This window comes from Haematobia irritans, chromosome 4 (genome assembly GCF_050003625.1).
Source record: "Haematobia irritans isolate KBUSLIRL chromosome 4, ASM5000362v1, whole genome shotgun sequence".
NCBI classification, from domain to species: domain Eukaryota; kingdom Metazoa; phylum Arthropoda; class Insecta; order Diptera; family Muscidae; genus Haematobia; species Haematobia irritans.
This window is the reverse complement of record NC_134400.1, coordinates 164,295,265-164,317,535: the sequence shown is the minus strand read 5'-3', so window position 1 is coordinate 164,317,535 and position 22,271 is coordinate 164,295,265. Positions and strand designations below refer to the sequence as shown.

Sequence of the window (22,271 nt, the reverse complement as noted above, 5' to 3'; positions counted from 1 at the left end):
CTTGCAATAAAACAACTAATTTTTATTTAAATATATGCAAGATTCGACAAAACAAGTTTCCATGATATCTATTTAAGTCAGATTTTATGGCAAATCACCTATGAGGCACTTATCAAGAATATATATTTCTCATAATATCTATGATAATATGGCAACAGAGTATTGAATAATTCTTGAAGAAAAAATGATGTTTAAGGACAAAGAAAACAAATGACAACCGTCCGTGTCGTAGAAAAGATTTTAAGTTTCAAAGATTTGAATTTTACTTAATTGGTTTTGTATTGATTCCAAGCCAAATAAGTGAGAATTTACACTACACACAAAGAAAAATTCATTAATATTGAATCAATGACAAATTGTTATTAACGTAATAACAAATATTCATTAGGAGAATGAAAATGTTCATTGATAGTATGAAATATTTCGTTATTCAATAGTAAAAGCATTAAAATAACGAAATGTTTCATTGTATTCATGAAATTTAGTTGGCTCAATTTTAATGAAAAATGTCATTACTACCAGTGTAAGGACACAATTTACTTTTAAATACTTGGGTTTCCTTTTTATTTGGGTTTCTTTTTAAATTTCAGGAGGGCTTGAGGACACTTCCCGAAGATAAATTTAAAGATGTCACCTATGACGACTATATCAGATTCTGCATTTATAAGAACCATTTTTGTTTGAGTTTTAGAGGAATCATTAACCTCTCTTGTAAGTGTGCAAGAAAATTGTAAAATAACGTCTTGATTTGAAATCTTAAATCTGTAGAAGTAAAACCTGGAAATTTTACATTAAGTTTCAAGCAATTTTCATGATGCAATGCGCCTTCTACACCCTCAAGAAGTGAAGTCGGTCTATATGGAGGCATTACCAAATGGACCGATAAAAACTTAATCCGATACACGTTTTTGTGAGCCTAAAATACCAGAATATTTACAATTTCAGGCAAATCAGATAAAAACTACGGTTTCTAGAAACCCAAGGAGTTAAATCGGGAGATCGTTCTTATGGGGGCTATACTAAAACATGGACCGATACTCACCGTTTTCGGCACATCTCTTTATGTCCCGAAAACACCTCTAGATTTCCAATTTCAGGCAAATTGGATAAAAACTTCGGATTCTAGAAGCCCAAGAAGTAAAATTGGGAAATTGGTCTATATGGGGGCTATACCAAAATATGGACCGATACTCACCATTTTCGGCACACCTCTTTATGGTCCTTAAAATACCTCTAGATTTCCAATTTCAGGCAAATTGGATAAAAACTACGGTTTCTATAAGCCCAAGATCCAAAATCTGCAGGTCGGTTTATATGGGGACCATACCAAAACATAGACCGATGCTCACCATTTTTGGCACACCTCTTTACGGTTCTAAAGTACCTCTCGATTTCCAATTTCAGGTAAATTGGATAAAAACTGCGGTTTCTATAAGCCCAAGAAGTAAAATCGGGAGATCGGTCTATATGGGGGCTATACTAAAATAAGGACCGACACTCACAATTTTTGGCACACATATTTGTGGTCCTACGATAGCTCTAGATTTCCAATTTCCGGTAAAATGAATAAAAACTGCGGTTTCTATAAGCCCAAGAAGTAAAATCGGGAGATCGGTCTATATGGGGGCTATACCAAAACATGGACCGATACTCACCTCTGGCACACCTCTTTATGGTCATAAAACAACTCTAGATTTCAAAATTTCAGGCAAATTGGATAAAAACTATGATTTCTATAAGCCCAAGACCCCAAATCGGGAGGTCGGTTTACATGATGACTATATCAGAAACTGGACCGATATAGCCCATCTTCGAACTTGACCTGCCTGTAGACAAAAGACGAGTTTGTGCAAAATTTCAGGAAGGTTGCTTCATTATTGAAGACTGTAGCGTGATTACAACAGACAGACGGACATCGTTATATCGTCTTAGAATTTCTCCCCGATCAAGAATATATATATATATATATATATATATATATATATATATATATATATATATATATATATATATATATATATATATATATATATATATATATATATATATATATATATATATATATATATATATATATATATATATATATATATATATATATATATATATATATATATATATATATATATATATATATATATATATATTTTTTTTTTTTTTTTTTTTGGTCGTTTTCGTTCTAGTTGAATAGGTCCATCAAGCCATCTAGGCAGTCATTTAGTTTTAAATCTAGGGTATATAACTTTAAAATCAGGATACAGATCTCATTTGTCGAATTTTCGTTCTCTTTTTGCGATATATCAACAAAGGTATTCATGTACAAATAAATGTCAGTTTTAAAATCTAAATTATTACACATACATCAAAGCGAAGCACGCTGTCTATATTTCAAATAAACTTTAAACTAAGGATGCAAAATCTTTCTACCATGCGCTACACTGTGGAACAGGGTATTATAAGTTAGTGCATATGTTTCCAACACCCAGAAGGAGACGAGATAGACCCATGGTGCCTTTGGCAATAATGCTCAGGGTGGGTCCCTGAGTCGATCTAGCCATGTCCGTCTGTCTATGAACACATTTTTGTGATCAAAGTCTAGGTCGCAGTTTAAGTTCAATCGCCTTCAAATTTGGCAGAAGTTCCTGTTTTGGGTCAGAATAGAACCCTATTGATTTTGGAAGAAATCGATTCAAATTTAGATTTAGCTCCAATATATATCTTTCGCCCGATATGTACTTATATGGACCCAGAAGCCAGAGTTTTACCCTGAATTGCTTGAATTTTTGCACCAGGAGAACAATAAGTACTATAGTCAGGTGTGCCAAATTTGATTGAAATCGGTTCAGATTGAGATATAGCTCTCATATACATCTTTCGCCCGGTATAGACTTATATGGCCCCAGAAGCCAGAGTTTTAACCCAATTTGGTTGAAATTTTGCACTAGGAGTACAGTTAGTAGTGTAGTCAAGTGTGCTAAATTTGATTGAAATCGGTTCAGATTTAGATATAGTTCCCATATATATCTTTCGCCCGATATGCACTTATATGGCCCCAGAAGCCAGAGTTTTACCCTAATTTGCTTGAAATTTTGCACCAGGAGAACAATAAGTACTATAGTCAGGTGTGCCAAATTTGCTTGAAATCGTTTCAGATTGAGATATAGCTCTCATATACATCTTTCGCCCGATATAGACTTATATGGCCCCAGAAGCCAGATTTTTAGTCCAATTTGGTCGAAATTTTCCATTAGGAGTACAATTAGTAGTGTAGTCAAGTGCGCTAAATTTTATTGAAATCGGTTCAGATTTAGATATAGCTCCCATATATATATCTTTCGCCCGATTTTCCGTCATATGACCACAGAGTTCAAAGTTGTAGTCCGATTTACGTGAACTTTTGCACAGGGAGTAGAATTAAAATACTAAGTATGTTATACATGTCAAATTTGGTTGAAACCGGTTCGGATTTCTATATAGCTTCCATTTGGGCAAAAATGACCAAAATACCCACATTTTCCTTATAAAATCGCCACTGCTAAGTCGAAAACTTGTAAAAGTGAATCAAATTTTCCTTTATTTCTAATACATATCTATCGACCGATAAATCATAAATACACTTTTGCGACGTTGACTCAAAATTGGTCCAGATTAAAATGTTTCCCATATTTATACCCTTCACCACTACTGTGGTACAGGGTATAATAAGTTTGTGCATTTGTATGTAACGCCAAGAAATATTGGTCATAGACCCATCTTTTAGTATACCGATCGGCTTAGAATTAAATTCTGAGTCGATTTAGCGATGTCCGTCTGTCTGTCTGTCTGTCTGTCTGTCTGTATATGTAATTTTGTGCACAAAGTACAGCTCGCAATTTAAGTCCGATCGTCGTCAAATTTGGCATAGGGCCGTTTCTTGGGGCAGAGACAATCGCTATTGGTTTTGGAAAAAATCGGGTCAGATTTAGATATAGCTGCCATATATATTTATCCCCGATTTGGTCATAGTTAGCGTGTTTATCAACCGATTTTCTTGAAATATCGTACATCCAAATATAAATCTTGCAAAATATCAGCCAAATCGGTTCAGATTTAGATATAGCTCCCATATATATCTTTCGTCCGATTTAGACTCATATGACCACAGAGGCCAAAGGTTACTACCGATCTTCGTGAAATTTTGCACAGAGGGTAGAATTGACATTCTACCAATGCTTGGTAAATTTGATTGAAATCGGTTCAAATTTAGATATAGCTCCCATATATATCTTTCGTCCGATTTGAATTTATATGGCCACAAAAGCCAGAGTTTTGCCGTGATTTGCTTCAAATTTTGCACAAGGGGTACGTTTAATAGTATCGTTAAGTGTGTCAAATTTTGTTAAAATCGGTTCAGATGTAGATATAGCTCACATATATATCGTTCGCCCGATTTGGACTTATATGGTCTCAAAAGCCAGAGTTTTGCCCTGACTTACTTCAAATTTTGCACAAGCGGTACTTTTAACGATACTATTGTATGTGCCAAATATGGTCAAAATCGATTTAGATTTAGATATAGCTCCCATATATATATATATATTTCGTCCGATTTGAACTTATATGGCCTCAAGGGTTTTCCGTGATTTGCTTCAAATTTCACACAAGGAGTACGTTTAGTAGTATAGGTAATTGTGGCAAATTTGGTTGAAATCGGTTCAGATTTAGATATGGCTCTTCCGTCCGATTTGCACTCATATGACCAGGGGGGGGGGGGGGGGGGGGGGGCAAAGTTATACTCCCATTTACGTGAAATTTCGCATAGATAGCGTAATTATTATTCTAACTATACATGTCAAATTTAGTCAGATTATATATAGCTCCCATATATACGTACACCATAGTTGGGGAAATATGGTAGACTGTTACACATTTTAGACCCATTTTCAATGGAAGTTTCCTCCAATTAACTAGATAGCGTTAATCAATTTAAATTTTAATTCTGGAGATTTTGTAGAAGTAAAAAAATTGTCTCCTTTATATAGCTTCCAGCAAATGTGAAGTAGTTGAGATGGTAACACAAATTTTGGCCTACATAGGGGTGAAGGGTATAATATAGTCGGCCCCGCCCGACTTTAGACTTTACTTACTTGTTTTTTACTAATATATTGTACCATCCCAGGGCATTACCCGACTTAAAATTTAAGTCTATAGATTATAAATTTGTTCAGATGGAGTCAGATTTAAATATATGTATTTGACGGATTTGAGATAGTATCGAAAATGTGGATTTACAAAGTGGTGCAGGGTATAATATAGTCGGCCCCGCCCGACTTTAGACTTTCCTTACTTGTTAAAATCTATTTTGAAAAAATCTAGTTTGTACATGGTGTTGGTGTATAGTTTCTAACAATCATGCAAAAATTGGTCCACATCGGTCCATAATTATATATAGCCCCCATATAAACCGATGCCCAGATTTGGCTTGCAGAGCCTCAAAGAGAAGCAAATTTCTTCCGATCCGGCTGAAATTTGGTACATGGTTTTGGTATATAGTCTCTAATAACCATGCAAACATTGGTCCACATCGGTCCATAATTATATATAGAGACTCCGTATAAACCGATCCCCAGATTTGGCCTCAAAGAGAAGCAAATTTCATCCGATCCGGCTGAAATTTGGTACATGGTGTTGATATATGGTCTCCAACAACTATGCTAAAATTGGTCCACATCGGTTCATAATTATATATAGCCCCCATATAAACCGATCCCCAGATTTGGCTTGCGGAGGCTCAAAGAGAAACAAATTTCATCCGATCCGGCTGAAATTTGGTACATGGTGTTAGTATATGATCTCTAACAACCGTGCCAGAATTGGTCCAAATCGGTCCATAATTATATATAGCCCGCGTATAAACCGATCCCAGATTTGACCTCCGGAGCTTCTTGGAGGTGCAAAATTCATCCGATCCGGTTGAAATTTGGAACATGGTGTTGGTATATGATCTCTAACAACCGTGCCAGAATTGGTCCAAATCGGTGCATAATTATATATAGCCCCCATATAAAGCGTTCTCCAGATTTGACCTCCGGAGCCTCTTGGAGGAGCAAAATTCATCCAATCCGGTTCAAATGTGGAACGTGGTGTTAGTATATGGTCTCTAACATCCATGCAAAAAGTGGTCCACATCGGTTCATAATTATATATAGCCCCATATAAACCGATCCCCACACACAAAATTTTTTTTTCTGATTCAATCACGAAAGTAATTGATCCAATTAATTTTTTAATTGAAATGTCTTCAATCACGAAAATGATAGTATCAATCACAGTTTTAATTGGGCATAGAAAAAAATTCTTGATTAAATAATTAATTAATTTCATTACCAAATTTCAATAAATTTTTCAATTGATTCAATTAAAAATTTAATTGATGTTGATTGCAAAACTCAATTAATTTAGTAATTAAAAAAAGGTAACTATTTTCAATTACATTCTGAATTGGCTTAGAAGTTTTATTTGGATTAACAATTGATCGTTTGAAAAAAATTTTAATTAAAAATTTTAAAAAAAATTTCATCACTTTTTTAACTGAGTTAGTCTTCCGAATTTGATTAAAAGTTAATTGTATTAATTAACTTTTTAATTAAAAATTTTAAAATTTTCAATCATTGATTTAATTAAATTAATGTTTCTATCTTGATAAAAAAGTTAATTGTACCAATTAATTTATTAATTGAAAAAAGTTGCAACTTCAATTAACTTTTTAATTGGAAATATTTTGGTGATATTTTTTTCTGTGCAGATTTGGCTTGCGGAGCCACTAAGAGAAGCAAATTTCATACGATCCGGCTGAAATTTGGTACATGGTGTCAGTATATGGTCTATAACAACCGTGCCAGAATTGGTCCATATCAGTCCATAATTATATATAGCCGCCATATAAACCTTCTCCAGATTTGACCTCCGGAGCCTCTTAGAGAGGCAAAATTCAGCCGGTTCAAATGTGGAACGTGGTGTTAGTATATGGCCGCACAACCATACCAAAATTGGTCCATATCGGTCTATAGTTATATATAGCCAATCCCCATCACACAAAAATTGTTCCATATCGGTTCATAATCATGGTCGCCACTCGAGCCAAAAATAATCCACCAAAATTTTATTTCTACAGAAAATTTTATTTCCATAGAAAATTTTGTTAAAATTTCATTTCTATAGAAAATTTTGTTAAAATTTTATTTCTATGGAAAATTTTGTTAAAATTTTATTTCTATAGAAAATTCTATTAATTTAATATATACCACGTATGGACTTACTTACAATTTAGAAGACGGTGTTAGGCAGTTTTAAGATACCTTGTCATCGGCAAGCGTTACCGCAACCCAAGTAATTCGATTGTGGATGGCAGTTTTTAGAAGAAGTTTCTATGCAATCCATGGCGGAGGGTACATAAGCTTCGTCCTGGCCGAACTTACGGCCGTATATACTTGTTATTTTTAATTTCAAGATTAAATATCTCAGTTCATTTAAGGATTATTTCTTTAAATCAAAAATATTTTTTATTACTTGAAGGTAAATTTGCATTACTTCAAAGACGGAGCGATTCAAATTTCTATGATTGGTGTCTTAAATTGGAAGAAACGAATTTTTAAAGCAAAGATTGTGAGCTATCGTTTAAATAAAATAAAATATCTTTATTTCAAAGAAATTTGTCCTTGATATTGTGTAAATTGTGTATCTTTCTAAGTTAATTTCTCTGATATTAATAAATTGAATAAAACTTTGTTATATCAGGGAAATTTTCATTTAAACATAATAATTTCAATGAACTAAAATTAAATTGGGTTGACTAACCTATTTTTTTTTTGAGTTTAGATTATTAGACTATTAAAGATTATTTCTTTTCGACATATGACTGAATGCAAGTTTCAAATATTACTACCCAATATCTAATGGAAGAATTTTTTAAATCAAAGATTATGAAATATATTTGAAATAAAATGTCTTTAGTATTGTGCAAATTGCTTGTCTTAACATAAAATTTAGATTGCATCATCTTTCATATAAGAACAATATATTTCAGAGTGTGTATATTACTATCCAAACTTTAATGATTTAACGTTTTAAGTCAAATATTACAAAATTTTCTTTTAGATAAAATTTCTTTATTTTAAAGAAATTTGGTCTTGCGATTGTGTAAATTGATTTTTCTAAAATTTTGGTTGCATCATCTTTCATTTTATATGTGCTTCTCTATATATGTATGTTATACCCATATGCTCCAATATCCCGAATGGAAAATCACAAGAATTTATTGTTCTAAACAATCGAGATACTCCACATTGGACCTATTTAAATTTGAACTTCACATTAAAGAGAACTACATGTATTGACAAATTTTAAATGTTTTTATGTTTTAGTATTAAGAAAATATCGCCATGCAATAATTTGGAGTTATGCGATTCCCAATATCGGAACATGAGGGATAATAAACTGGTAGAAAAAGTTTCGATATATTAATGAAATGTATGATTAAAATTGAGCCAATGAAACAAATTCATTGGTATAACGAAATTTTTCGTTATTATAATGAATTTTTTGTTAGTAAACGAAACGTTTCGTACTATTAAGGAACATTTTCATGGTCTTAATATAAATGTTTCCTTGTATCAATGAAAATTTTTCGTTGGCTCAATTTTAATGAAATTTCCTTTGTGTGTACCAGCACAATTTCTCTGAAATTTCCTTTGTGTGTACCAGCACAAATTCTCCCATAAAGTGAACTAAACTTTTAGATTTTAAAAAATGTTTAAATTCTCACTTTTTAACAATTCTAATATTTTAGATGTCAGCCCTGTCCGCTTTCAGATTTTTCTTACTTGTTTCAATAAATTGAACGTTTGATTTTGAAAAGAAAACATTTCGTTTTTTTAATTTTAATAGATTTTATTAACAATTTATTTTTATATTTTTAATTATCATAAATATTAGATAAGTGGCATTTATTAATTATTACTTAAATCTATTTCCGATTGTCATTTCTTACGTTTCTTCGAAATTGAATTAGATAATAATGAAATGGGAATAAAACCGGAAAAGGTTTATTATATTTGCTATAAACATATTTAAACTAAAAAAAAAATAGTAAAACTTAAATAATATAGAAAACAACATTTCAATGGCTAGCCGTATGGCAAAATGGCATAATATTGATTAAACATAAATACAAAAAGCAACAATAAACATTTAACAATTATTTTATACAAAAAGATTCTTGAAAATTGATCAATCAATCAACTTTGGAAATACTACGAGAACTAGGTTGTGAAAAGTTTTAGTGAACAGTTCTATAGGCAGTTAAGTAGCAATGAAATCATTGAGCATTATCACCCTACATGCCCATTAACTGAGGAAGAAGCAGCATAATTGTAGGAGACAATATTTTTTCCTGAACTATTTTTCTTGTATTCCTGATATTGTGATGAGTTCTTAAATGCTGGAGGCACTGTTGACCCTATGTAGCTGGAAATAGTATTTCGAAATTGTTCCTGTTCCTTTTTGACTCGATCAAAAAAAGGATGTTTGAAAATATCTTCGTTATTTTTATAAAGGTTAGCGTTACTGATTTGAGTATTTTTATGTGGTTTAGTAGTGGTGCTTATCGTTTTGTCGCCTTGCCCTTTACCCCAAGTGATTGGGTGTTTTGTAGTTGTTGTTGATGTAGTTTTAGAAATTTGAGCATTTTTTGTTGTTCCTAAAGGTTTCTGTGTAGTTTTCATTTGTTGTCCATTTTGCCAATGCTGCCACGTAGTTTGTTGTTGGGGTTTATTTGTTGGTTTCGAGGTCAATGATGTTGGCAATGTAGTTGTAGCTGTGGTATTCGAATATTTTGGCTGTTGCCACTTCCAGTTGTTATTTGTTAAGGGACGTTTGGCAGTTGTCGTTGTTGTTTGTGGTTTAGGTGATGGCGTTGTTTGTGGTTTAGGTGATGTAGTTTTAGTTGTTAACTTTGTAGTTGAAGATTTTGCAGTTGGGTTCGAGTTCCATAAATTCGATGTTTTAGTTGGACTTGTGGTTTTGTGTCCAATCGTTATAGGAACTTTAGTAGTCTGCCAGTTCCAAGAGGTTGTAGTTTTTGTCGTTGAAGATTTTGCAGTTGGGTTCGAGTTCCATACATTCGATGGTTTAGTTGGACTTGTGGTTTTGTGTCCTGTCGTTATGGGAGTTTTAGTAGTTTGCCAGTTCCGAGAGATTGTAGTTTTAGCCGTTGTAGCCCATGGTTTTGTAGCTGAGTTAGAATCCGAGTTCCATACATTCGATGGTTTAGTTGGACTTGTGGTTTTGTGTTCTGTCGTTATGGGAGTTTTAGTAGTTGGCCAGTTCCGAGAGGTTGTAGTTTTAGTCGTTGTAGCCGAAGGTTTTGCAGTTGAGTTCGAGCTCCACAAATAGATGGTTTTGGTTGAAAGTGATTGGGGCTTTCTTGTAGTTGTAGTGGTTATAGGTTTTTTTGTGGTTTGCCAGATTCCAATGGTTGTGTTCTTGAAAGATTTTGTAGATGATTGTGTGGGTTTGTTTGTTGTTGCAGAAGAGCTAACCTTATATTGACCACTATTCCAATTCCATGATGTAGTTGGCGATTTAGAAGTGGTTGAAGGTTTTCGGGTAGTACTAGTTATTTTGCCTCCCTTATATTGACCATTATTCGAGTTTCCTGTGATAATATTTGCCCTTGGAGTTGAGGATGGTTTGCTGGTTTTGGTGGTTGTCCAAGAGGTAGTTGAAGGTTTCCTAGTTGTCCAAGATGTGGTGGGCGTTTTGCCTTTTGTTGTTTGCCGATTATTCCAACTCCATGTGGTACTTGGTTTGCTGGTGGTTAGTGATTTTTTTGATGTTGTCCCAGATGTGGTTGTAGTTGATGACTTCTGTGTTGTGGTTGTCTCTTTGAGTTTAAAACTTTCCCAACTCCATCCAGAGGTGGTAGATTTAGGAGATTTCGTTGAAGTTGGGTTGACAGTTGTGTGAGATAAAGTATTAGTCTTAGCATGAGAACTTGGGGGTCTCGTAGTAATCGTTTTTATTGTGGTTGTGGTTGGAGATTTTGTAGTAGGTTTTTTAGTTGTAGTTGTCGTCGCTTGTAATGGCTTATATTTGCCACCATTCCAATTCCATTTGGTGGTAGATGTGGATTTGGTTGTACTAAACGATGGTTGGCGAGTGGTCGTTGGTTTGGCTGTAGTTGTAGTTTTTGGTTTGGAGGAAGTTGTTGTAGTTGGTTTCCTTGTAGTGGCTGTAGTTTTGGCAGTTGGTGTAGTTCTAGGCTTTATGGTTGTGCTAAAAGGTCTAACTGTGGTGGATCTTGTTGTTGTACTTGTTGTTTTCCTTGTTGTGGTTGTAGTTCTCACTGTTGTTGTAGTTCTAGGTTTTGGGGTTGTCGTAATAGGCCTGACGCTTGTGGTTCTTGCTGTCGTTTTCCTTGTTGTAGTTGTAGTTCTAGGTGTAGTCGTAGTCGTTGATCTAAAATTGTTAGTGTCAACGTATTTCGAGGGTGTTGATGGATTCACAGAATCTGTATTTGGTCTAAAGTTGCTACTGTCGATATATTTCGAATGTTGTGAATCTGCGCTCGAATTTTCTTGAATCTTCGAATAAATTCCAGAATTTTGTTGAACATGAGGTTTATTGGTAGTAGTAATTGGTTTGGATGTTGTTTGAGATGAGGTTGAAGGATTTTTTGTAAAGCCACTTAAAAATGGATTATTTGCATAATTGTTAACTATCTGTTTCTGTATACTCTGACTGGCCGGAGTAGACGAAATCGATGACGTTTTAATGGATCCATTTAAGAAGGGATTTTTGTTATAATTGACCGAGCTGGTTGTTGTAGATACTTTATTCGTTATGGGACTTTTTAAAGGGGTTTGTCCGGCATTGTTCTGGATTTTTATATTTTGTAAAAATGGATTATGACCATAATCTCCAGGTTTCTTCGAAGGCTCATTGAATTTCGTAGGCTGATATTTGTCTGCAGTTGTTTTTTTCTCATACAAATCGATTTCATTGCTATTGAAGCAGGATTTTATATCACTCAATTGACGGTTACGACAATGCGGTTTGTATACAGCCCATGCATTAAAGCCATCACCTGATATGCCAGTGTGTTCCTCATGTATAATTTTTATACAACGTACATCATCTGATATATCAGAATCTATTAGTTTATCACAAGCAATATTGCAGGCTTTTCCTCCATATTGGTCATGGGAACACCAATACAGGTCACTTATTTGAAAGAGTCCATGATCAGCTGATCCATCGGCATTCAGACGTCCAATGGCTGCAGTATTAAAGCTTGATTCATGTTGAGCTATACAAACCCAGGTGGGAATTTGATCCATTGGTAAATGATGAGTGTGATATAATTCTTGGGCCAATTCACATTTTTTGTAGATCTTTCCTTTTTTCGAGGGTTTTGTTGTCTGGGGTATAAGAGAGTTAGAGGGTCCTGACGATCCCGTTTTTGTTGAACTATCTTTTAAGTCTTTGTCAGAAAAGCATTCTTTGATACGATCCAAACTTTGATTACGACAATGTGGTTTATATACTGCCCAGGCATTGAATCCATCTCCTGATATACCAGTGTGTTCCTCATGGATAATTTTAATGCAACGTACATCATCTGATATGTCCGAATCTATTAGTTTATCACAAGCAATATTGCAGGCTTTTCCTCCATATTGGTCATGGGAACACCAATACAGGTCACTTATTTGAAAGAGTCCATGATCAGCTGATCCATCGGCATTCAGACGTCCAATGGCTGCAGTATTAAAGCTTGATTCATGTTGAGCTATACAAACCCAGGTGGGAATTTGATCCATTGGTAAATGATGAGTGTGATATAATTCTTGGGCCAATTCACATTTTTTGTAGATCTTTCCTTTCTTCGTAGGAGTACCACTCTGAGGAATAAGAGAGTTAGGGTGTGCTGAAGATCCCGTGTTTGCTGAAATTTCTTTTAATTCTTTTTCAGAGAAGCATTCCTTGATGCGATCCAAACCTTGATTACGGCAATGTGGCTTGTACACAGCCCAAGCATTGAATCCATCTCCTGAGATACGAGTATGTTCTTCATGGATCATTTTTATACAGCGAATATCATCGGAAATATCAGAATCCAATAATCTATCGCAAGGTATATTGCAAGCCTTACCACCATATGAGTCATGAGAACACCAGTAAAGATCACTTATTTGAAAAAGCCCATGGTCTGCAGATCCATCGGTATTCAAACGTCCAACAGCCGCAGTATTGTAGCTTGACTCATGTTGGGCTATACAAACCCATGTGGGAATTTGATCCATTGGCAAATGATGAGTGTGATACAACTCTTTTGTCAATTCACATTTTTGGTAGATCTTTCCTTTCTTCGTAGGTGTACCACTCTGAGGAATAAGAGAGTTAGAGTGTCCCGAAGATCCCGATTTTGTTGAAATATCTTTTAATTCTTTGTCAGAGAAGCATTCCTTGATGCGCTCCAAACCTTGATTACGGCAATGTGGTTTGTACACAGCCCAAGCATTGAATCCATCTCCTGAGATACGAGTATGTTCTTCATGGATCATTTTTATACAGCGAATATCATCGGAAATATCAGAATCCAATAATCTATCGCAAGGTATATTGCAAGCCTTACCACCATATGAGTCATGAGAACACCAGTAAAGATCACTTATTTGAAAAAGCCCATGGTCTGCAGATCCATCGGTATTCAAACGTCCAACAGCCGCAGTATTGTAGCTTGACTCATGTTGGGCTATACAAACCCATGTGGGAATTTGATCCATTGGCAAATGATGAGTGTGATACAACTCTTTTGTCAATTCACATTTTTGGTAGATCTTTCCTTTCTTCGTAGGTGTACCACTCTGAGGAATAAGAGAGTTAGGGTGTCCCGAAGATCCCGATTTTGTTGAAATATCTTTTAATTCTTTGTCAGAGAAGCATTCCTTGATGCGCTCCAAACCTTGATTACGGCAATGTGGCTTGTATACAGCCCAGGCATTGAATCCATCTCCTGAGATTCGAGTATGTTCTTCGTGGATAATTTTTATACAGCGAATATCATCGGAAATATCCGAATCCAATAATCTATCGCAATGTATATTGCAAGTCTTACCACCATATGAGTCATGAGAACACCAGTAAAGATCACTTATTTGAAAAAGTCCATGGTCTGCGGATCCATCGGTATTCAGGCGTCCCACAGCCGCAGTATTGTAGCTTGACTCATGTTGGGCTATACAAACCCATGTGGGAATTTGTTCCATAGGCAAACTATGTTTGTGATACAACTCCTTTGCTAATTCACATTTTTGGTAGATCTTTCCTTTCTTAGTTCCAGAAGGCCGAATTGTTTGGGGAACTATTGAATTAGAAGTTATAACGGAAACAGTATTGGAAGCTGAGTAGGTGAGTTCCTGCTCCGTAAAACATTGCTTAATGCTATCCATTCCCTGATTACGACAATGGGGTTTATAAACGGTCCAGGCATTGAAACCATCACCGGATATACGTGTATGTTCTTCATGGATGATTTTAATACATTGGACATCATCCGCTATGTCCGAGTCCAAGAGTCGCTCACAGGGTATATTACAAGCCTTTCCCCCGTACCGATCATGAGAACACCAATAAAGATCACTTATTTGAAAGAGACCATGATCCGCTGAACCATCAGAATTAAGTCGACCCACAGCTGCAGTATTGTAACTTGACTCATGTTGGGCTATGCAAACCCAGGTGGGTATTTGATCTATTGGTAATCCATGTTTGTGATACAATTCTTGGGCTAATTCACATTTATTATAGATTTTGCCTTTTGTGGTAGATGTGTGCACCTGGGGAATCAGGGAATTGCTGTATGATGGTATCTGAGTTCCACTTTCTTTAAGTTCCTTGTCGGAGAAGCACTCCTTCACTCGGTCCAATCCCTGATTACGACAATGGGGTTTATAAACAGTCCAAGCATTGAAACCATCGCCCGATATCCTTGTATGTTCTTCATGGATGATCTTTATACAGCGGATATCATCGGAAATATCAGAGTCTAATAATCTATCGCAAGGTATATTACAGGCTTTTCCTCCATGATGATCATGAGAACACCAATAGAGGTCACTTATTTGAAAGAGACCATGATCGGCTGATCCATCGGTGTTTAAACGACCCACAGCTGCAGTATTGTAACTGGATTCATGTTGGGCTATACAAACCCATGTGGGTATCTGCATCATTGGCATGTGGTGTTTGTGGAATAGTTCCTTAGCCAATTCACATTTATTGTAAATTTTTCCCTTCTTTGATGCCCCAGAGGATTGTGGGATTAAGGCATTTCTGTTGGATCCCCCATTAGGTGTTGACTTCGACTGACTTTCTTTGAAATCCTTGTCGGAGAAGCATTGCTTGATACGATCTAACCCCTGATTGAGGCAATGTGGCCTGTAAACAGCCCATGCATTGAAGCCATCGCCCGATAAACGAGTATGTTCCTCATGTATCATACGAATACAACGGACATCATCTGTTATATCGGAGTCTAGTAATTTAGCACATGGAATATTGCATGCTTTACCCCCATAATGGTCATGTGAACACCAAAATAGATCACTTATTTGAAAGAGACCATGATCCGCAGAGCCATCCGTGTTCAATCTTCCCACTGCCGAGGTTCGAAAATTCGATTCATGCTTAGCTATACACACCCAAGTTGCTATTTGATCCATGGGCAATTTATGTTGGTGATACAATTCCTTGGCCAATTCACATTTTTCATATACTTTTCCCGATTTACCCACAACCGAAAAACTAGCCACACCATTGACATTGGAACTGGAGGGAACTGTATTAACCTTCTGCAAAACCTTCGAATCAAAACACTGGCTTATATGCTCTATATTTTGATTTTGACAACGCGTTGAATAGACAACCCAAGCATTGAAACCATTACCTGATATTCTTGCATGTTCATCGTAAATTGTTCGTATGCATTTGACGTCATCATGCAAATCTTCATCTATTAACTTATGGCACGGGACATTACAGGCCTTTCCCTCCTCCAGTGATGAGTCTGATGTGGAGCACCAGTATCGATCACTGATTTGAAATAGGCCATAGTAAGAACTGCCATCACCATTCTGACGTCCTACTGCTGCCGTATCAAATGAAGATTGGTGTTCGGCGATGCACACCCACGTAGCGATATCCTGCAGTGGAAAGTTGTGTTTAGTATAGAGTTCTTGGGCTAGGGAACAACGTGTAAAAATTTTACCCTTATGTGACTGGATAGCATTTACATTGCGATTGATGTTGTTGTACTGAGGCGATTGTTTCTTCGATTTTTGGGGATGGGTATGCTTCTGGGAAGGTGTACTGGCTGCTCCATGGAAACTGTTAATTTGTGGTTGGATGTTCTTAAGGAATGGATTATTCTGATAGTTGGTAGTTTGGGTTTGATGATGAGTTGTAATCTGTGGTTTGGGTTGATTACAAACCACATTGGATAGGAACGGATTCGATTGATATTTTTTGGAGACTTCTGGAGAACTCTGTATAAGATTGGGACCAACTTTTGGATAATCCTTGTGTGTGTGCTGGCTGAAACACGAGGCCACAAGCTTGTAGTCCTGGTTCAAGCAGAATGGTTGATAAGTGGTCCAAGCATTGAAACCATCTCCAGAGAGACGTGAGTGCTCATCATAAATCGTCTTTATGCACCGAACATCATTGCTAATGTCATTGTCTAGTAAATCTTTACACCTTAAACCACAAGCTTTGCCGGCATAATCACCATGGCTGCACCAATAAAGATCACTGATCTGAAAAAGTCCATGATCTGCCGAACCGTCACTATTAAGTCGGCCCACGGCGGCCGTATTGAACAATGATTCCCTTTGGGCTATGCACACCCATGTGGCGATCTGTTGTAGCGGCATGTGGTAGACAAAGTGCAGTTCACGTGCAAGTTCACATCGATCATAGATTTTAGCCCGCACCGAAACAAAACAGAAACACGAGACGAATAGCAAAGTTAAGGCTACCGATTGAGCGTATGCATTGGCTTGACGATGGCGGTTCATTTGTTAGCCTTTGAGCGAACGGCGCGCTTTCTTAGGAAAAGAAAAATTATTGATTGTAATCACTTTTAAAATCAATCAGCACTTGTTTGTATTCTATTTTTTGTTTTTTTATTTCTATCTTCTTTGGGACGACGCAAAACAGAAAACGAATTAATTTATGCGCGTCTGACTGCCAAACTGGCAGGTAAGTATGAATGGCTCGTATTAGCTATGAATTCTCATAAAGCCTGCTTTGTTTTCTTAATAAACGTTCGAAACCATTTAAGTTGCTTAGGATTTCCTTAAGACCATCCCGTTGTTATCGAAGTGTTTAGTTTCACGTCTACTCATTAACTGAAAAATTTTTGGCTTGGATTGTGGTGCTTATCTTCTCTTGGCTGCGTTCCATTTCCGTTTTATACACATGCTAATGCTAATCAAAAATACTCGAGCGTCACAGCGTCACGTCGTTAGCGCCAGCGTCAACGCAGTCATCGTTGTCAGACCAGTTGAAGATTCGCTCTTAACATTGTTAACACCAATACTGACCAGCCTCATACGCAACGATTTAGGTACAGTGTTTGGAAGTCGAGAAAAATAATAAGGCTACTCCAAAAACAAAAAAACTGTCCGTATATTTCATGGATCCAAAGGATTTTGGTATTGAAACAAAAATGTGGCTTCTTAAAATAAAAATAAAGACGAGAAAGCATATCAAATTTCAATCTAGGTTCTTTAAAATCGAAAAATCGTCTTGAGATGATCGACACTTTGGTATTTTACTCTCTCAAATGTCCCAGTTGCAAAATTCCAACGGACTGAGATCCGGAGATTTAGGTGGCCACTGTGAGGTAGAAATTAAGCGAGGAACCTCTTTCTGTCATTACGACATTTGCCCGGTAATATTCAGCATTTATTCTGACCCCACCGTCGATGTATTCGCGCGAGGAGGGACCATCGCCTGCGCTTGAGTTCTAGTGGCCATTCGAAGGTTTACGTTTTCAGCCGATCTCGTTGGCAAGTAAAGGCTTGGCTCCATCTATCTTTTGTTTGTGCATCCGTGAGCTCTTACACTTTTTGGAACTTCAATGGCTTTAGTCCAATCTAATCGATATGTGTTGCTTCCGTTGCACCCCTTTTTACTACCAAAGTCGATCAAATCTTGCGTTCGTCTTTCGGATCATTTCTGGTCGTTTATCGTTTTATTCGTTCACTCTTGGACACGATGCAATACTGCCAGTATCACTGTTATGAGCAATGGTATGAGATTTATTCACATTTAAATGCTGGAGGGCTCTAACGGTAGTCACTTGATGTTTTCCAGGCAACTACAAAGCCATCACACTATCACGCTTGAATTCCACCACGAACAACTTTATTTCTGAATGCAATAGATCAAAATGCTTTTGTAAACAATGGATATGAAAATCTGATCAATCTGAAGTTGGCTGCAATACATATAGGCCATCCTGTACAAGTGGATGGCCTACATTTATTGCATTTTAATTTAAGAATAAGGTATCGAGGGATATGAAGAGGAGATATTTCAATTCTGAACTAAAAAGAGACGAAAAAGAAAGTCTTCGTCTCTTTAGGAAGAAGTGGTCAGATCATAGCTCAATCCATGGAAAGAACTCAATGTCAGTACACACAGCCATTCTAAAAGAATGGTTTGACTAGGAAGAAGCGAAAATTCAAAAAGAGGACAGTGAGACAGTGAGTAGTACACTGCAATTCCACATTTCCTTTTCTTAATTAATATTTCATTCCACTTTGATCAGTTGTTTCTAACCATCAGAGACAAAGATATTCTCTGAGAGAAGGGTAAAGAGAAAACAAATGTGAACATTTTTGAATTTCATAGATGCAAAAAAGGATTTAAGATGCATTAAATTAAAAAAAGTAAATACGGCCGAAAGTTCAGCCAGGCCGAATATTATGTACCCTCCACCATGGATTGCGTACAAAGTTCTACTATAGACTGTCATCCACGATCGAATTATTTGGGTTGTGGAAACAGTTACCGATGTCAACAAAATTGAATACAATAATAGACTAACTTTATATGTTACATATGCTAAATAAAAAAGGCAGAAAAATACACACACTGTTAGAAAAATATGTTTCTCATATGTTTCGATATAAACAAAATGTGTTTCGGGCACAATTTTTAAACACCATATATTTAAGTGCAAACATGTAATGTTCTCAAACTAACACTAAATGTTTGGAACACATATGTTAATATGTTAGAATATATTATGTTTGGGGCATGCATGTTTCATAAAAATTATATGTGTGAATGTAAACATATATACATTTACAAATTTCGAGTAAACATATATATGTTGTGATATTTTATTCAGAGAGCGACAGAGAGAGAGTATAGAGAAAGAAATAGAGATAAAAACCGGGAGGGTCGAGGAAAGATATCAAATTAACACAGCGAGAGAATCAAAAGAGAGCAATTTCTGTGAAACCGCTTATATGTTGTTTCGGAAACTGCTTTATGATAAGGCCAAAAATTGTATATGCTTAAGTCTAAATATTATTTAATTTAAGCCTAATTATTATTTAATTTGTGTATATTATAAAATTATTTATGTATGTTTATACTCGACCCCACGTTCTTCCTTTGTTAGAGTTTTTGAATTCCTTCCAAAATTTCAAACTTTTATACCAAAACCAGTTTTTTATTACAAAATTGTTATTTTTGCAATAAAAAAATAATATCTTAGCCAAAAGCTCAGTCCATTTCGTTTATATCAAGCACTGTTTCTGACTGTAAATCTTTAATAATCCACATTTCGAAGTTTCATTAAAAAAATTTAATATAGTATAAATATAAATGTGTAAATTAAAAAAAAATGGTGTTTGGTCGGAGCAGGGATTGAACCCACGACCCTTTGCATGTACGGCAGACATGCTAACCACTGCTCCACGTTGCCAACACATGTATGTTTCTGTTAAATAATGTTATGTTTGCATGGGCTCGTGGGCGCTGCAAACTATGCTATATAAATGTAACTTATAACGATAATTGTCTACTGGTGACTATAACAGCTACGTAGCTCAGTGGTAGTGTGTTGGCTTACAAACTGTATGGTCCTCGGTTCGATTCTCCGTCCAGGCGAAAGGTAAAATTAAAAAAAATTATAAAATTGAATAATTTCTTCAACATTATTTGTATTACAGAAAAAGGTGCCAAGAACTAAAAAATTTCGTGGAAGTGAAAATTATGTTAGGGAATGAGCACAATCTTCTTTGGGGAAAATTCTTCCAAGCATATAATATTTTTGGGCTCAAAATGCATATTAATGTTTCGGCAGTATCCATAATATATGTGCTTCCTGCAAAATATGTTTGGAACATATGTTAGAGAGGCGATTTTTTTTGAGGGTGCATATAAACCTCTTTAGTTCTTGATGTTAGCATCGTAATTAGATGGCCAAATTACAACCGCATCAGCTAAAATTTGCTCTTTCGCTCCCAGTTAAATTCTGGGGGTCAATATATATGAGAGCGATATATAATTATGTACCGATATGGACCAAAGTATTTGGATGAAAGTATTTAGGACCGTTTTATATGGACACTATTTATAATTATGGCCATATACTAACACCACGTACCAAATTTCAACTGAATCTGATGAAATTTGTTCCTCTAGAGGATTGCGGTTATTGTTAGAAACACGGGTAAAGACTCTATTTCCTCCCATGGAATGGAAGGAACCGAACCCTTTAGACTAATATCTGTCTTTAATTTTTGGAACGAAGCGAATTGAACTAATCCCCATTTACAAAAGGAGCGATAAATCCCAATCACCACGGTAAACCATTTTGTACAAGACTGACTAGTTTATTTTTAATGTATGCTTCCTACACAGAAAAAAAAATTCACGAAAATTTTTCCAATTAAAATCTTAATTGAGTTTTAAAAAAAATATTCAGTTAAAAATTTAATTGATTCACCAATTTTTTTAAAGGGTGATACGGTCAAAATTTGGTCAATATAAACTTGACGTATTTCTTTCAATTTTGCATTTAAAAAACCTGAACATCCCTCATTTTGAAGGTGTGTGTGTGTAGAATGTTGCTCTTTTTTGATTTTGGAATTCACTCTTCAGTTGTCAAAATGCCGTCCAAGCAAGAAGAGCAGCGTATCAAAATTTTGCTCGCGCATCGCGAAAATCCGAGCTGCGAAAATCCGAGCTACTCGCACGCAAAGCTTGCAAAATCGCTAAAAGTTGCCAAATCAACCGTTACAAATGTAATTAAAGTGTTTGGGGAACATTTGTCGACAACCAGGAAGTCTGGATTGGGGGAAAATCGAAAACCGGAAGCCGCTGAGACGACAAAGAGAGTTGCCGGTAGTTTCAAGCGAAACACTAACCTCTCTCTCCGAGATGCCGCAAATAATCTGGGTGTATCGTCTACAACCGTGCATCGAGCCAAAAAACGAGCCGGACTATCGTCTTACAAGAAGGTAGTGACTCCAAATCGCGATGATAAACAAAATACGACGGCCAAAGCGGGATCCCGGAGGCTGTACACGACGATGCTGACAAGTCAGTCATCAGCACTTTAACAAGCCGGTTGCACATTATGTCAACGCAAAATTTTGTTTGTTCTAAATGCTTCAATAACATTAAAGCTACTTGTGAAATAGCCTGTAATGTTTGCAAGAGTAAATTTCATAAATTATGTGCTAATGTGGATAATGATAGAGCTATTTATGCGCTTGAAACATTTCAAAATGTTGTTTATAATTGTGACAATTGCATTTTACATTCAAGTGACTTAGTGAAGAAGGTCAGTTTGCTCTCATATCAAATAGATGAGTTAAAAGCTATGATTTCACAAGTTGTCAGTAACAAAAACAACTATGGAAGTGTTCCAAAGAGCTCTCAATGTAGTCTGCCTGTACTCAAAACCGGTTTAAGTTCTACGAGAGTGGATAGTGGAGGTAGTAACTTGTCTGGCTTGCGTCCAAATGTTGTTGTAGTGGAGAGGAATTCGTTTACTACTCGTGAGAATGGCAATGATATTGATGGTGTTGCTGTTGTTGGTGCGAGTGCTGCTAATGTTTTTGTTGCTAATAATGTGGATGATATTACTGAAGAGAATAACGTTGAAACATTCTCGGATGCTCTCAGTGTGGTTGGTGCTGCCC

General features: G+C 35.9%; 2 protein-coding genes across 7 annotated transcripts in view; both read right to left on the bottom strand.

Annotated features, from left to right (window-relative positions):
- Snmp2 (Sensory neuron membrane protein 2) overlaps positions 1 to 22,271 on the bottom strand; it is a 691,945-nt gene that overhangs the window by 41,114 nt on the left and 628,560 nt on the right. The gene's annotated exons all lie outside the window — the stretch shown is intronic.
- Positions 8,988 to 17,429, bottom strand: LOC142234476 (uncharacterized). 2 transcript variants are annotated; one of them, XM_075305627.1, is made up of 2 exons: positions 16,310 to 16,466; positions 8,988 to 16,244 (listed from the first exon to the last, which is right to left on the bottom strand). In XM_075305627.1, exons 1-2 carry the CDS (start codon positions 16,328 to 16,330, stop codon positions 9,369 to 9,371), a joined length of 6,897 nt encoding a protein of 2,298 aa, XP_075161742.1. In that variant the 5' UTR covers positions 16,331 to 16,466; the 3' UTR covers positions 8,988 to 9,368. The 2 variants fall into 2 exon arrangements, with proteins under 2 accessions (XP_075161742.1, XP_075161741.1); XM_075305626.1 differs by having other exon boundaries at positions 8,988 to 17,429.